A 14,904-nucleotide genomic window follows, 5' to 3' on the forward strand; every position below is an offset into this window, starting at 1 on the left:
AGCCTCCACGGTAAAGTCCGTATAAAGCTTCATTAATGTTGACCTCTGCTCCGGCCGACTGTTCAGTAATGAGTGTCATGACCCTGATTTGTCTCTCTATTTACTGGCTGATTGCTGAACGCTCCCCTTGAAGAACAAACCATGTTTCTGCTGGTCATTTAAAGCTGCTGATGAACAGTTGGTGTGTGTCTGCTTGTGTGTGCTCTCAGCTGGAAATATTGCAAAATCGTCCGTCCAATTTCACTGTGCAATGCTTTTTTTTATTACAATACAATAATTACCCAGTCATTCCATCTGCAAGCCACATAAAGGTCTGATTTAAAGGGGAAATTACTTATTTTATATTGAGTATTCTAACGTCAAAATGAATGAATTGAATTGTCCCTGGCTTCGGCTGCATTATTACGTTTTCTGGATCCATTTTTTTGTGACTGGACTAGTTCACCTCAACAATTTGGCAACAGTTTGTTTTTAGAGGTATAAACCATTTTTGACTCAGGAATCAAGGCATAGAACTTAAAGTCATTGATTTAGGTGAGGTAAGCCTTTCCTGATGTAAAGTTTCCCTCTTTAGATTTCTTCCATTTCTCTTTATCCCTCTCCCACACCCTCTCTCTTTTTTTCCACAGGAAACACAACTACATTTGACCCACTGCTTCTCCCTCGTGCCATCATGTCCGTGTCCCTGTCCAGCATCCCTGTAGTCCTCAAGGACACGAGCCACCACGCAGGCATGCTTAAGGGCAGTCCGGCCCGAGGCTTCTTCCACAGCCCCCACCACCCTTACATAGACTTCTTCCCCCGGACTCACAGCCTCCTCCACCCGCTGAAGTCCCTCGGACGTCTTGTATCGGACACCCAGGGGTCCTTGCCGCTCAGCCTGCACGGCGGAGCCCCCCAGTTCCCCTACCACGCCTCAGTCCTGCACGAGCACATGTTGAACAGCTCCGGGATCCCTTACTTAAGCCAGATGTTACCGGGACAACCGCTGCACTCCAAACCGGAGGAGTTGGCTGCGGTGGTGACGGAGCACGCTGCCGGTCCGCTGTCCTCAGACTTCAGCAGCCCGTCCAGTGAGAGGTCCTCCTCAGCCCCCTCGTCCTCACCGCCTAAAGAGACTTTGTTTCGGCTCCGGAGTGCAGAGACATCGCCAGAGAAAACGCGCGCGTGTTATAATTTCAGCGAGGATGACTTGTTCATGGTTCTGTATGGTTACTCTGGCAACCAGGATCGGAACGTGGGTCACGCGATATCCGGACTGGCTCTACCAGAAAAGTCAGGTAAGACTTCTTTGTCAGTATTTGGGTATTTTTTTGTTTTAGGAAATACACGACTGTGTTTGTTCTGCAATAATAAGCATATTAATTATCACGTTATCGACGCCTGTCTTGTTCCATAATAGTAACTTAACCCGTATGTTGCATGCAGAGTTGAAGTTATAGGCTTATTCCTAATGTAGCCTAATTATTTGTGTGTCTTTTCCAGTGTCTGACTCTCACATTATCGCCCAGGACAAAGATGCGCTCGACCTCCCAGAGGGTAACTGCCAAGTTTCTATTCAAAAACGTTACTGGCCTTCTTCTTCCACTTCTTTAATTTGACTAAGATCCTAAACTTTTTTTCTCTTTCCTGTGTTTAGGATTAACCATCATCCAGGCAGCGTGGGGAAACGTGACACATCGTGGAGTTTTCACAGACAAAAGCAGCATCCAGAAAGGCACACGCTTCGGACCTTTCCAGGGCAAAGTGGTTAACACCAGCGAGATTAAGACATATGATGACAACACCTTAATGTGGGAGGTAATGTGTGGGAATTGCTCTTACATTACCATATGTATGAAGGTGTTTTAGCTCTGATTTAATTCTAAACATTATGACTCTAAAGGTGTTTGAAAACGGCCGCTTGAGTCACTTTGTGGACGGCAGAGGAGGATCAGGAAACTGGATGTCTTTGGTGAAGTGTGCTCGCTTTCCAGACGAGCAGAACCTGATCGCTGTGCAGGTCCAGGGTCAGATCTTCTATGAGGCCTGCAAAGAGATCAGGCCCGGGCAGGAGCTGCTGGTGTGGTATGGGGATTGCTACATGCAGTTCCTCGGCATCCCTCTTACTCTGAAAGACCCCAGAGAGGAGAACAACGTGGTGTCTCTTTCTGAAGGTCAGAATCTTACGCTCTTTTTCACCTTTAATGTCATTTTTCCCCCCCAAAAAAAATACTGAATGTATTTCTATTTTTCGTTTTTACTATATTTCCTCAGATTCTGGTGAGGGTTTCAAGTGCGACAGATGTGGGAAAGTGTTTGCTTACAAGTACTACAGAGACAAGCACCTGAAATACACGCGCTGCGTTGATCAAGGAGATAGGAAGTTCCCCTGTCACCTCTGCAACAGATCCTTCGAGAAGAGAGACAGATTAAGGATCCACATTTTACATGTGCACGAGAAACACCGACCTCATAAGGTAGAGCAAAACAGTGCGTTTGCACACGTGTTTATGTATTTTATGCAGGTATTCTTCTAATAAGTAGGCACATGTTGTGTTGGGTGCGTAAGTGTGCGTGGTGCTGATGGAACAGCTCCCTGCAGCGTCACTTACAAACAGATGCCTTAGGTTTTATTGGGCCTTGTAAAAGAAGCAAATTACCTTAAGTCTTCGAGTTGGTGAAAAGCAATATGTGTCATCTGAAGGAGAACAAATTAACAAAATTGGAAGAAAAAACAAAGAAAATGTGAAAAATAAACCATTCTGTCTTTCTTATCAGCAGCCCCAAATGATTCTAATGTCACTGTAAAAAAATAAGTATTCCCAAAAAGTCGTTTTAAAAAAATGACCAGGGTTAAAACTGTTAAAGGTTACATTTAAAATTGGAAAAGGGACAATCATTTTTTTATTATAATGATGTTTTTTGTTTTGTTTGTTTGTTTGTTTTTCCCCCAGTGCTCAGTGTGTGGTAAGAGTTTCTCACAGTCTTCTAGTCTCAACAAACATATGCGCGTGCACTCTGGAGAGAGACCTTACAAGTGTGTCTACTGTAATAAGGTAAGAAGACTATATTTTTTGCCTAAAACTTTATTTCCACTTTAACACTTTTCAATATGAAAACATGGACTCAATGTGTAGGCTATATTGTTAGCTGGTTATTTAACAGCCTGGGCTGTGTGTAACAGCAAGTTCTGGGGAGACAAGAATTAGGCTACTTTACTGTTACAGTTTAATAGGGATTTAGCCCATTGTTTTTGTTTACCTGGTTTACAGGGTATAGTTTAAAGTCTGATAAAGTTTTGTGTAAGTAAGACGATAATAAGAGAATTTGTAGTTCTAGACAGAATGTTCTCGGTTTTCCATTCAAGACATTCCAGCTGATGATATATTTTAAGGCGTCAAAATATTTCCTTTTTTTTCATACTAAAGGACCAGACCTCAAAAGTTTCGTACTCCTCGCCGCTATCGTTTTAAAACCAATATGTCCATGCTTAAAACCTACAGCATTCCGGATCCATGATATGCTTCCTCGTTTCATGGTGCACGAGCCCCACATTATTGTCTCTGTGCTGGGCACGCGCCACGGAGACACTAACATGCTCATTATCGCTAAATGCACGCCCAGCCTTTTGTCTGCCGAGATTAAACTTTTAATTTACGGTCCTGGAATGAGCAGAAGTTCTTTTCATTCTTTTCTTTCTCAATATCCTCCCCTTTTTATGCACCCGGAGAGGGTTTTGTTAAAGATAATCCCCTTTCTCCTCAACTGGACACTTAAAGCTCTTCGGCACGAAACCAGAGGTTTACAGTCTTTTAAATGGACGATGGAGACAAACGACTTTCAGGGCGAATAATACACATATGTTTAACAAAAAATGTTTTTATTAATAATTTGTATAACTATCAAGGTTATTAGGCCTACAAAAGAGACGTGGGGCAAACTCTAGGCCTACAGGTGCGCTTGGACTAGCTTTAAAAATAAAGGTTATTTTTCTTACAGTTTATGAACCCCAATCAAACCCTTATCCTTTAAACCAGCGATATTAATCTTTTCCATTTAACACATTTCTTACCGGGGAGAAAATGTCTCAATCAGTGTCTGTTTTTGCTCCAGGCCTTTACTGCCTCCAGTATCCTCCGCACACACATCCGCCAGCACTCAGGAGAGCGGCCCTTCAAGTGCAAGCACTGCGGGAAGGCCTTCGCCTCTCACGCCGCCCACGACAGCCACGTCCGTCGGACTCACGCCAAGGACAAGCCGTATACCTGCGAGCTGTGTGGGGTTGGTTTTCAAGAGGAGCAGGAGATTCAGAACCACATGAAAAACCACAAAAGTAAGTCATTTGCTTATTTAAAAAAAAAAAAATCTATATATATATTAGCTTTCCTAATATTCCAAATTGGTAGAGTAAATCATATTTTTTATGGTGTAATGAAATTAGGTTAACGGTCTAAACAAATAGGCCTACTATCACAACATGTAAATTAGGCCTAAATTATGTCACAATATCGATGTGCAAATAGTTATTATTATACTCTAGTCCAAATATGGCAACCGTTTTTTGACAGCATGTATCCTATTGTTTCTTTGTGCCAGTTTGTTAGCCTAAATACTATGTTATTGTTTGGTGTTTTTTTTTTTTTTTGTTTTGTTTTGTTTTCATAGCATTTTTTTTTCTAGCAGTCTTTGGTTTTCTCTCTCTATTCCATAAAAAAAACTCGTTAAAAAAAAAATGTGGCAGTACCCTGCCTTGAACATCTGGTTATTTATATGGGTAATTTGTTGCTCTACAGAGATCCTGGACAGTACGGTTCTCCAGTCTTCAGCGGGCAGTGGATTACAGGAGGAATCTGTGTTCGCACTGAACAACAATCCAAAAGCACAGAAAAACTTTCCTTACTCCGGGTTAACAGTTTTAAATGCGGAATATCGGCCTTGGAACTAATCTTATATAAACTGTTCTCAGAACATTCTGTCCTCCTCTATAATAGTCTGCAGAATGTATGCAACAAATATCTCAAGAAGTTTCATTGCTGGAACACTAGTAAAAGATAAATACCGAGGCCCTACAAAGATCTTCAGTTTTTCTTCATGTAACCGCTGCTTGATAAAGGGTTGTTCTGTGGATCTATTTAAATAGGCTCATCTTTATTTAAAGACAGAAATATGTCTACATCTATTTATAATGTGTTTAAATACATTGTCTGTTGTTTTGTGGCTTAAAGCTTTCTCTCTGCAACAATTGTCTTAACCTACTGTAATTAATTATTATCATGATTATATTATTATCATTATTGTTATTATTGTTATTGTTATTATTATTATTATTATTATTATTATTATTATGTTTTCTTGCATTGACTAATGCTTGGAAAGCAATGTTATATTTTGTCATTGTAGATTGGAGCCTGTTTGTGTACAAATAAATGTTATACATTGTCTTAATTTATTATTATTATATTTTCTACTGTAATGTAATGCAGCCTAGCAATCAAAATTGTCCTGATTTTTCCTCTATGTGCATCATGCCTTTTTTCACAATTAAGAAATAATAAAAAATCAGCGCATGGAAGCAAGATGGGTCATTTGTATTTCTGTTTTTATATTCAGCTATACTTTTCCATCCAAATCTCAGTTAAACATTGGGCAACAGTATTTAACACAGCACCAACATTTTAGCTTGAAGAAGTATTTTAAAATCTCTACATCCACTGATTTGAGGTTCAATACGTCTTAATAATGAAAATATCACATATTGTATCAAGAATTGAGAAGAGATATTTAAATGCAAGAAAAATTGAACGGATACTTCTAACTTTATTTATTTTCATTGTATTATTTTCACAGTAACCACTCTGACACAGTTATTTAATCACTTAGAAAGTTACAAAGTTATTTAATCACTCAGATAAGCTACATTAGTGGTTGTCATTGTGAAGACTCTCGCACATGTTTATGTTGAAGTGTTTATGTATTGACCTGCATTTTACAGTGCACACATCCCTTTGTGTGCATCCACTGTACTGTTTGTTCATTTATAACAGTGATGAATTGGAGACAGTAGTCCTCCTCACAGTAAAAGTGAACAAACCCCAGAGGACCAAATGAATGACAATAGAGTGCAGCAGTAAGGTGGTCTATTGCTCCTCACACAAAGACTGACATCTGCCCTCACACTGTCTCCAACTGTGCCACATGGCCTGATGGATGGATGGATGGATAGATGGATAGATGGATGGATGGATGGATGTACATGGGTGCATGTATGTGTGTTTTGTGGTTAATTCATAGAGAGCCCCCCGGGTACTGATGGTCGCTACAGCATGGGGTCTGACAGATGACACAGTCTTAAGTCTTTGTCCCACTGCTCTGATTTGTCACCTTTAACCTCTGGGTCACCAGTCTTCACACTGAGGGCATGCAGTCAGACAAAACAACACTGCAACAGCGCTAAGTGGGTGCCACATATTCGAGCACTGGGAGAGGAGAAATAGACAAAAGACTTTGTAACAGAAATAACATATCATGAGATCTAGATGATAGTATTACCACATAAAAAAACATGTAAAGAAAGTTAAATCAGATCTTTGATCCCCAGCTTCTGCAGCCACGTGTAAACGTGTCCTTGCACAAGACACTTAACACCAAGCTGCTTGTAAATGTCTGTGGATGAGATTAGGTCATACTAATGGATACTTTACGTAGCTTGGCTTCATTTTTCAACAACCAAAGTTGCCACTTAGGGACTATGGTACTGCTACTGCTTCCAGCCACATCTAAAAGCGATTTCAAGGAAATGGCAGGGCAGAGGCAGTTGCCGAGTCCTATCAGCCAATTGTTGCAGCCAATCAGAGAGTATGGAACATTTGTACTATGCTTCTTCATCAAATCCAACAGTCCATACTCATCCAAATAGCTCAGCCAAATACATATGTATACTTTGAAATATCTATCAGCAGATAGAATATAGTTTCATGTATGAAGCCTCTTTCTCACTATTGAACATTTCAAAAGGGCTGTACCTGTATGCAGGCCTCTGTTCTCACAGGCATGACCAACAGGATGTCTCCATCACTTTAAGGGCATAACATTTCCTCTCTTATGTATATATATTTTTTCAGATATGTCTGTGAAGAAAAGAGCAGTTAAGTCAGTTTTACTGTCCAGACTCCCTTTTTTTATCTTGTGTACCGGATGGACAACAGCCTTCAGGGTCAAGGGTCGCCTCCTTACTGACTGTTTAACAACCTCCCTTTGCCTTCAAATAGCTGAAATATAGATACTTGAACAAGTGTAGATCAACCTCACCTCCCACGTATACAACCCCCGATCCTCCACCAGGGTTCTGCAGTGAATAGAGAGGATACTCCCCTTTGTGGCCTTCAAGGAGCAGAGGGGTGGAGGAGGCGGAGGAGAGGGATAGGACAAGAAACAAAAGACAAAAAAGGAAGACAGAAGGAGAAACAAGGAGAATGAGCTGCCAGAGCTGAAATACTGAGATTGTTAGCAAGCCGCGCTATAAGACTGGTTTTACTAGCACCTCTGTGATTGGCTGATTTAAGACTTAAACTCTCCGGCATGGGAGAATTTTTATCTGGGTCGTTATAGGGATTGATTTCACACTTAACCTTGTGATGACTTAACTGGGCCTCTGGAGGGCGATCCATCAGATTAATCTATTTATTAATGTGATATTAATGATAAGAGTGCTTGGGTTTTATTGCTGTGCTGAGGTTTAGTCCCTCTGAGGTTGAGGCACAAGGCCATAACTCTCTCCAAACCATTTTATGATGTTTTATAACACTCACATTATACATTCAGCCACAACTGGATTAGACACTGTGATTATTCAGTAATGTTTATTGCTATAAAGACGAGATGCATGGATACTATATTATTACCAATATGGTACGATGAATAGAGTTCTCTTTTCCTTTTTTCCCACTCCCCTCTTTCTATTTTTTCTTTCACTTTTCTCCTATCTTCTGTTCCCTTCTCCCCTCTTTTCTCTTTTCATCTATTTTAATGCCCACTATATTTTCTCCTTTCTTTCTTCTGTTCCTGTCTTCATTTTCATTCGTCTTCCCTTCATCTCGTCTTTTTCTCTTCTCAACTTTCCTCCTCTTTTCATTTACTATTTTTGTTCTCTCTGCTCTTTTCAACATCTTTTTTACTCTCTCCATCATATCTCCAATGTTCCTCCTCTCCTCTCTTCTCTTCCCTTCACTTCTCTTCAAATTGGTTTCTCTTCACCTCTCTTCCTTTGCTGTTGTCTTCCTCTTTCACTTTTTTTGCTTGTCTTCCAATTCATTCTGTCCCTTTTGTAATATCTTGATTCTCCATCTTCGCTGCTCCTTTCTTTTCTTTTCCTCTCTATCTGCTAAGCTAGTGTTGCTGAGTGGTCAAATATTCTCATGTATTAGCTGCTATTGATTTCCTAATAGCTGTCAGCATGTGTGCGTGCCCACGTGTGCATGTGTGTGTTTGTGTACTGTTGTCTGTGTGATGTTGAGGCTAGCCTCTGTTCTCAGACTGGCCTCAGACTCTCAGCTGAGTGGACTCATAAAGTGAGACCCCACAGCTCTCTGTCCATCTGGACTTCAGTCTGCCTTAGACCACATAAACGACTCAGTGATGATGATGAAAGACTTTTTCTGACTTTAACTTATTCTTCCTGTTTTCATACATAGAAGCAGTGTTGGTGCATTAGACTGGATGTCATTTGACTAGCCTCCTCAAAACATGCTCTTTAAATGTTTAGGGGCTTGAGTTTTATTTTCCCATGATGTTTAGCCATTTTCCTATAACTATCCAAAAAAGCGCTTTTCAATCACTTTAGTTTTGAATGCGAGCGAGAAATAGCCTAAATGAGAACTATGCAGGAACTATTCATTGATTGTAATAATCTATAATCGTTCTCCAAATAAATGCGTAAACACTTTTTCCCCCCGATAGAATGATGTTGAATATACCATCTTTGTCATTTTTTAATATTATTGTTACATATTGCATTTTGAGTACAGCTCACTGGATCTCTCTTGCTTATAAAATGTTTGATTTTATTGCTAATTAATCATCGCAATTAACCCATGTTTACTTTGTATTAAAAGATGTTGGTATGAAATTTTTCTCTTTTATTTCCTATACTTTTTAGATTTCACCTCGTGGGAGGCATGAGACAAAAAAATAAAGCCATTTTAAAGGCAGAATTTGCTATTACCGCATCTTTTCTTCTGGTGACACTCTGCTGTTTTTGAAGGCTTGCTTTTACTTTTGATTTAAGTTAAGTCCTTGATGATGCATTGGCATGTAACATGAGTAACTTCTGCCTTTAAAGAATCATTCCTGTTAAGTTATTTCAGTTTGAATGGGTCCACTGAGCTGTGCCCCCTCCTGTTCCCTGTGTTCAGAGATGAGGCTGATCAGCTAGTGTTCTTCCATTTAGTCCTCCAGTTGGAGCTGTTGTTATCGGTTGCTGATTTCCACAGGGACAGTGGACAGTACAGCAGGAGACAAACAGAGGCTCAGCAGCTTGCTTGCTGCTGGATGGATGAAAGACAGATCAAACAATGTCTGCAAAGCCTCTCCATATTGCTGCTCTGCACTCAGGGTGTGTGTGTAAGGGTCTGTGTGTCTTTTAGGTAGGATTGATGTGTGAGGAGGCAGATGGCCTTATCCTGCTCTGTGGGGGCTGGTGTGAGGATCCACTGTGTCCCGTGGGGCAACATATTTTGGCCTACTCCCCCCCCCCCCCCCCCCACACCAACACACACACACACACACACACACACACACACACACACACACACACAGCCACAACCACATGGCACCCCAAAACACCAATAAAATATCTACTATATATCTAAAATTAAAGTTTTAGTAGATCTGTTTTTAGCTAACTATAGCTTTGATATAGCTAGCTTTCTAGAAGTCTTGCACTAAATCTCGTAGCTATCTCGTTATCACTCTGTTATTCAGCTAGCTATTTCTGTCGAATCAAAATGTATTTCCTTGCTGAATCTGAAATGTTTAAGCTCGCATGGGCTGCAGGGCTCATCTCTTAGACCAATTCATATGTATCAGTGCTGAATGGAGCAAAGCTGCTTGTAGCTTGACATCTAAGCTTTGTCATTCGGGATGTTAGAAAGTGTGATAGGGTTCTTCTCCCCATGCGTCATGCTTTACAATAGTTCTGTGGGCTAGCTATGTGTCTTATTCGTAAGGCTATTGTATGTAACCAACTGTTATTCCTGTGGGTGATGAAGCTAACAGAGAGGCTACTGTTACAGTACTCTCTAACTCCCTCCCTCTAACTCTTACTTCTGTTCCAACCCCACAACAATTTGCTCATCTGTGTGTGTGCGTGTGTATTTGTAAATTGTTTAATGAATTGCCACAAGTTGCAGCAGCTGAATGTTGTCTTACCAACTAAACCAAATGCAAACTTTGTACTTTGTGTGGTCTAATTGAAGGCAAACCATGTAATTCCCGCATTTGGCAGTTGCCTCATGGTTTTGGTTCCCCCCTGTTGGGTCATGGTCTTTTCTCAAGCGATGGTCCACCTAGGGGGTAGAGTTGTTAATAGTCCCTGAGATACCTTGGGATTGAAGGCTGATAGGACTCTACTGACCAGAGAAAGACATACTGTACACTTCAAGAATTATCTCCAAGAGCTTAAAATGAAGAAATTTCAAATCTATTGGCAGTTTAGGTTTAGGTGATTCGGGAACATAAGCCCAAGAATATTCACTGCATAGGTTGTCCTGCACATCCTACATTGGGTATGGAGCCATTGTGATCTTTGCGCATGATTTAACACAGATTAACTGCGCCTGATAACTTGCTTCCGTTATACTTTGGATACCTCCAATTACACGCAGCATTGATATTAAGGCATAGACTGTCATCATAGTGGACTCTACTGTAAACTGGGAATGGTCTGTTTTTTAGGTCATGTATTGCCTTTTGAGACCCCAGCTCCACCAACACCACTTGCTCGACATGGAAAACCTCCCATTGTGGGGAAAACTTGTTAAAGAGTAACTCAGGAATATTTCAGGGGCTGGCTGAAATATTCAAGAAATGTTCAGTAGTGCACGTGTGAAATAGATTGTATTTCAAAAACATTTAGTACCTGCTAGTTAAAGAAAGGCTTGCATGTGTTGTACCTAAGGGAAGGATTTACAACATATGGACACTGTACTCCTTCAACATGCGTATCCGTGCACAGATGAGGTGACCTCTCTGCCTCTAAAGATGTTTGCTGTTGGTCCAACTAATCCTAACTAAGCTGTCCATTTAGACTAACACAACACATGTATTGCAGACTTCGACTTTGCACCATCTTGACAAATATGGATCTGTTTGCCTTCTCTGTTACTGCCGTATAGTGACAGGATAAGGTTTTATTTAGTCATTCTCATGAAAATATTTTTTTCCATCTGAACTGAATGTTTTGTACTGTGGTTTGAGCACTCTGAGAACAAGTAATTATAATGAAGGAAGTGGCCGATTTCAACTTTCTTAAAGTGGATATCTAATTGGCACTCAAGTCTTTTTTCGCTTTGTTCACGTCATCTCTTCAACCTGGAGAATATATGGTCACCAGCCACACTGGACAACTGATGATTGATTTCCCCATGGATCATCATGAGGGTACACAAGCGAGCCACACACTGCACTATAGTCCTGCAAACCAAGCCATAACATGCACACCAAAAAAACAACATTTTATGAGTATACACAAGTGTGCATTAAGTGGAACAAATGCACAATATCTACACATTCTTGGTCTCAGAAAAACAAAGTTTCATGTGTGGAAACACATACACACGCAGAAAGAGACGGACAGAGGGGCAGGTCAGCTACATATCCATCAATGCCTGTCAGTCACATTTAACAAAGCACATAGCACAGATACAAGGGGGGACAACTTCTTTATCAGTTACTTCCCTCCTCCTCCTCTTATCACCTCTGCTGCTCCCCCTCTCATCCTCTAATCACTGCACTAATCACTGTCGATTTTTTGTGGGCCAACGGCATATAAAAGTAGGTGTCTGAGTATGCAGAGGATTAAGCCTGGAAGCGGTTTTTGTAGTCTGAAATCATTGGATTGACCCTTTCAGTACATGCCTAAAACCTCTTATTATTTGATATGTCCACTGTTGCTTTCTATCCTCACAACCAAAGCACAGTGAAGTGAACAAAGAGGGAGACCACACAGTTTTAAAGTAGTTTAAATAATACTTTTTTGAAAACTAAGGCAGTCATTATAAAAGAAGAATATGCTCTCTGCAAATCAGTGGTGAGCGCAATGATGACTGTGGAACATGTGTGTTGTGCTGTTGAGGCTAAACAAAGACAACACACCAAAGGTGGTGAGAGAGAGATACCTGGGCCAGCCAACCCATGTGCATGAAGCAAATTTTCTGGCTCCAGTGTGTGTCAATGCTCCTTCTGGCAAGCAGACTTTATTAACCTTAAATGTTCATCAATGTATTATCTCTAACTTCTTACACTCCTGCTGTGTCACTGTGGAAGCAGGACGAGCCTGATGAAACATCTCTCTCTTTAGCGATTTTTAAATTTAAGATAAGAAAACCGCGCACGAGAACCGTTTCTTAAGACATGAAGATGTCTTGACATGAATTCATCTCCTGTCGACATAAGTTTGATTGTGACTTATATAGTATGAATTTACTCTACATTTGATGATGCAGCACCGATGTTACTTGGTTTCAGAACGTTGCTTTTGTCTTGCATGGAAGGATAAAGGAACACACCTGCAGCTTATGACAAAGTCAGTTGTGTCACTTTTATCAATAAAACTTTAATGTAAGGGTCAACTTCCTCCCCTTTCAGGGTGCACTCCTTCCTTCCACTTCTTTAAAAAAAACAGGTTAACCACCCAGTTATCTACTCTCTGATGCTATCACTGCTACATTTCTATTGTTAACGGGACAATTGACCATGACCCCGAGGCAGCTCCCTTAGGCCTGCAGGGTCAAAGGGGAGCAAAGGCTGAAAGACCCTAGGGTGTGGATGTTTAGCAGCTACACCTCAGGGCTCGATGACTGTTTAAGCACCTGATGCTTTGGCGCCAAACATTAGCAAGCGCAGAAGCTGAGAGGTTTTAAACCTGCTCATCCAGGAGACGGGAGGCAGTGATTCAACTTCAAGTGTTCTGACAGTGATGGAGATGAAAAGAGTGACGGATGAGGCGGGCAGTGAGTGCACTACCACTGCTAAGAGTATATGTACTTCTGTTGGTTTGTCATGAGTGTTCCTTGGTGTATTGGCCATCCAGGTCTGTGATTGTGTACAAGTGCTCTGCCGCAGGAAAATAGAGTGTCTTGGTTCTGCAGCCACAGACCCCCACCCCCAACACTGAGTCATGATGGCTTTTTGACAGTAGAGCTGGAAGACAAATGCCCCCTCTCCTGCTGAAACATTCATGAAGCCTTATGACCCTCTCCTCCACCTAATGTACCCTAACAGGCCTTACTTTATGGCTTGTCTCTAGCCTAGCACCACCTTATTGCTTCTTCCCGGCATCTAACTTCCTAACACCCCGCCTGCATCACCCCTTTTTTAAGCATTTCCAGCAGAGGAAACGCCCTGGTGAGTTATTCTGTTTGAATGTAACAGTGTTGAATCATCTTTACCTCTATTTTTTGTTTTATTGACACACTTCTACCTGGAAATGGTGCAATCACAGCAAGTTCACATCATAATCTTCATCATAATATTCCAGACTAGGATAAGTAACGTTGTGTTTGCTTTATTTAGTTTTGTTTGGTGCTGGAGTAAGTGGCGGAATAATAATGAAAGTTATGTTTCACAATGTGGTCATTGTTTATTGATTTAGATCTCAAATACCTTTAAAACTAAGGCAGTAACCGCTCTTCTTGGGATCCAAAGGCAAACTTAAAAAAGTTGATAATGTGAATGATAATTAACCAACAGTAATAACAACAACACAAAAACAGCCAAATTCATAAAGGGTATCTTTCATTTCTATTTCTTTAGAAACAAAAAATAACTCCTACAGTGCCTTAACAGCAGAATTCACCCTTCTCTACGATTTTGCTATGGATGAGGAGCAACATTAAACTAACAGGGAGACACTCTTTTTCTGTCTCAACAGAATATCCTGATCACCCATAAAGAGATCCTGTTTTAAGGCATCATTTGACCAACACAAGGCAGAAGTTGACTGTTCCCACAGACAAAGGACGGTTTCAGAACAATAAACCTAAGATATGCTTCAAACAACGTTGCAGGTATGTAATCACACTGATATACATGTATCTCTGCTCTTTGTCTTTTAAGATGGCTGACTTTGTTCGATATGTTTCCAGTGTCTTTTTTCCCCTTCTACCCTTCACGTGTGGTCATTGACAGCCTTTGTAATCTGACTCGCATGCGTGTGCATTGATCTGTTAAGATTGTCACTTTAAAAAAGCCCCATTAGGGTTTAAGGTTTGACAGTTGATATCAACATCCTTTGGTGTTGTGACACGTTCAAATGACCCAAAGGGCAAATGAAAAAGAAAAAAAAAAAAGTTTATTTGATCGAAGGCAAGGACTGTGGATGAAAAACTTTTGGACAAAGTGAGAATTTAAGACCAGGAAAGAAACACTTAAGAAAAGGTGAAACTTCAACAAAACAAGAGCCAGGCAAAAGACCAAAAAAAAAGTTAGTCAGAAAAAGGTTGAATTAAAATAAAGACACAAGGGGTTTCCTGTATTGAGCAGAGTGACCTCAGTTTGTCATTGGAACTGGACACTGTGCCCTCTGTGTGTGTCCACCCTGTGTGTGTCCACAGGGAGATCCAGCCTGAGCAGGGTGTTTTTCTATTTCTCTTTCTCTAGCCTCCCCACTGTGTTTACCTCTCCGTGGTAAAAAAAAGAAAAAAGAAA

At 40.7% G+C, this 14,904-nt stretch overlaps 1 protein-coding gene across 1 annotated transcript; it reads left to right on the plus strand.

Annotated features, from left to right (window-relative positions):
• The first annotated feature begins 380 nt into the window (after positions 1-380).
• Positions 381-5,554, plus strand: prdm14 (PR domain containing 14). The gene is made up of 8 exons (XM_079361778.1): positions 381-1,280; positions 1,486-1,539; positions 1,640-1,800; positions 1,886-2,156; positions 2,257-2,459; positions 2,937-3,038; positions 4,096-4,315; positions 4,776-5,554. Exons 1-8 carry the CDS (start codon positions 674-676, stop codon positions 4,925-4,927), a joined length of 1,770 nt encoding a protein of 589 aa, XP_079217904.1. The 5' UTR covers positions 381-673; the 3' UTR covers positions 4,928-5,554.
• The last annotated feature ends 9,350 nt before the right edge of the window (positions 5,555-14,904 follow it).

This window comes from Symphodus melops, assembly GCF_947650265.1.
Source record: "Symphodus melops genome assembly, chromosome: 14".
Taxonomy (NCBI): Eukaryota; Metazoa; Chordata; class Actinopteri; order Labriformes; family Labridae; genus Symphodus; species Symphodus melops.

Coding starts and splice junctions, on each gene's coding strand:
- prdm14 (XM_079361778.1), top strand. CDS start 674: ATGTCCGTGTCCCTGTCCAGCATCCCTGTAGTCCTCAAGGACACGAGC. Junction 3,039..4,095: donor AGTGTGTCTACTGTAATAAG/GTAAGAAGACTA, acceptor TTTTTGCTCCAG/GCCTTTACTGCCTCCAGTAT. Junction 4,316..4,775: donor CCACATGAAAAACCACAAAA/GTAAGTCATTTG, acceptor GTTGCTCTACAG/AGATCCTGGACAGTACGGTT.